This window comes from Borostomias antarcticus, assembly GCF_949987555.1.
Source record: "Borostomias antarcticus genome assembly, chromosome: 31".
Lineage (NCBI taxonomy): Eukaryota > Metazoa > Chordata > Actinopteri > Stomiiformes > Stomiidae > Borostomias > Borostomias antarcticus.
The window spans coordinates 5241409-5243908 of record NC_140264.1 but is presented as its reverse complement, the minus strand read 5'-3'; the positions used below and the strand labels follow the sequence as shown (position 1 = coordinate 5243908).

General features: G+C 46.2%; 1 protein-coding gene across 1 annotated transcript in view; it reads right to left on the bottom strand.

Moving 5' to 3' along the window:
- Positions 1-1907: 1907 nt before the first annotated feature.
- Positions 1908-2500, bottom strand: part of LOC311327263 (Golgi apparatus membrane protein TVP23 homolog A-like) — a gene marked incomplete at its 3' end in the record, with an annotated part of 6038 nt that continues 5445 nt past the window's right edge. Inside the window, exon 7 of the mRNA XM_084460296.1 lies at positions 1908-1934. Within this exon, the coding sequence (XP_084316422.1) occupies positions 1908-1934 (27 nt within the window). The remainder of the gene's footprint in view (positions 1935-2500) is intronic.

Sequence of the window (2500 nt, the reverse complement as noted above, 5' to 3'; positions counted from 1 at the left end):
TGAGGAGGCACGTGTCCTTACTCTGTGTAGAGCAGGGGTCTCAAATTGGCTTGGGGACACTGCTGGTATTGTCATCTCATAGGAGGGCCACTTAAACGTTCAAGTACTACTACTGTAACCATAAGAAAGTGCAAATTATTTTGTGGGCCGGATAACATAATATTTTTGAATCATGTCGCCGGATGGAAGGGTGAGGCGGGCCTGGGAGTTTCAAAGTTTCAAAAAGTTAATTCATTAGGAGTCAAGGGCTTCATTTGAAATACCCGACCTCGGTTTGTTAGGAGATGTCGCCCCCTGGTGGAGGAAGAAAGTTACTGCGCCCACAGATTTACATGCAAAGTCTCCTTTTCCATATCTCACTCCCCAGAGCAACCGCATCACAAAACACCAAAAGCAGTTAGTCTCCTCCACCCCTATCTCTCTCTCTCACTCCCTCACTCCCTCTCTCTCTCTCACACACACACACACACACACACACACACACACACACACACACACACACACACACACAAGCATGGACCGCAGAACCAGTAGGGCCGGTCAGGCCTGGACCTGACCTAGTTTTGAACATCAAAAGTTGCCTAATGCCTACATCAACATAAAAAGTACATCAAAGGAAAAAAACAACAACAATGAAATTCTTGCCTCTCTGTAGCCTACATCACCAACATGTTGTTTACTAAAATGTATGGGCCGGCTGTGTCATGACCTGTGACCTGTGACCTGCCGCTCACGCTGCTCTCCTACTGTAGGCCACCTAAACGTTTACTCGCCCACCACCTCAGTTTGAAGGTTAGGCTAAGTAAGAATGAAACGAAAAATAACTTTGGACGAAGTCAACTAAAGCAGTGAACTAAAACAACGGATTATTACAGGAGACTGTACTTTGAAGTTCTGGGTCTTCTTTCTGGGGAACTAACAACGTTTTGAGTAAAGGGGGGCTGGTAGGGAGGGGGAGGCTGTAGGGGGGGGGGGGGGAGGTGGTAGGGAGGGGGAGGCTATAGCGGGGGGGGGGGGGGGGGGGGCCCTCTACACGTCCAGGCCCAGGGCCCCATTTTCTCATGATCCGGCCATGGCATCAGTAGCATCGGCAATGGAAGCAGCTCCAGTGGTAAAAACTCTATTACCTCAAGTGCACAAACTCCACAAACTCATAACGTTGTTCTACACCAACCCTGTGACAACTGCCAGTCCTGGGAGGTGTTTATCGTCCCTCCGTCGCATGAAGACATATCTGAGATCAGCCATGGCACAGAACACACTGAACAGTTTGATGTGCGCTCATGCACACACAAGGATTTGTTGGCTGAAGTGGGCGCTTTGGGCCTCGCCAGGGACTCCATCCAGCACGACAGACGGAGACACGTCGGGAATATCTAAAGAGCAGTGGTGAGTTTTACGCTTCTTTTAAAAGTGTGGTATTCTGATTTTAGTCCAAACGAACAAAAAAGGATAATTGACTGTCATACAGCTAATTCCATGCTCCTGGTGCTTACTTAGTTTCATAATAGCGTAGCATATTAGCCGTGGTGGCGTTGTGTGCGCGCGTATGTAGCCCGTTGGGAGGGGGGAGGGGGAGTTGAGGTCCTGCATGGGCCCCTGCGTTCCACGGTCCACACACACACACACACACACACACACACACACACACACACACACACACACTGTCTGTCAAACACTGTCCTGGAAAGACTGTTGTCATTTATGTTTTATTAGCATTCAATAGACAGATCAGGTATGACACCATCTTGAAAAATAGATAGATAGATAGTTAGATAAATAAATAAATACAGACACAAACATGTCAAACGAATATCCTCCCATCAGTCGGTTATTGAGCGGAGCTGAAACAATGCAGGATCTCTGACGGGGGATTTCCACTGATTGGTTGCAGATGGTTCCATGAGTCACAGCATTCCAAATATGATATCAGGCTGAGGGGAGAAACACAGGAATAACACAGTCAGTATTCTAACAGAGTTATGACACAGTCAGTATTCTAACAGAGTTATGACACGGTCAGTATTCTAACAGAGTTATGACACGGTCAGTATTCTAACAGAGTTATGACACGGTCAGTATTCTAACAGAGTTATGACACGGTCAGTATTCTAACAGAGTTATGACACGGTCAGTATTCTAACAGAGTTATGACACGGTCAGTATTCTAACAGAGTTATGACACGGTCAGTATTCTAACAGAGTCATGACACGGTCAGTATTCTAACGGAGTTATGACACGGTCAGTATTCTAACAGAGTCATGACACGGTCAGTATTCTAACAGAGTTATGACACGGTCAGTATTCTAACAGAGTTATGACACGGTCAGTATTCTAACAGAGTTATGACACAGTCAGTATTCTAACAGAGTTATGACACGGTCAGTATTCTAACAGAGTTATGACACGGTCAGTATTCTAACAGAGTTATGACACGGTCAGTATTCTAACAGAGTTATGACACGGTCAGTATTCTAACAGAGTTATGACACGGTCAGT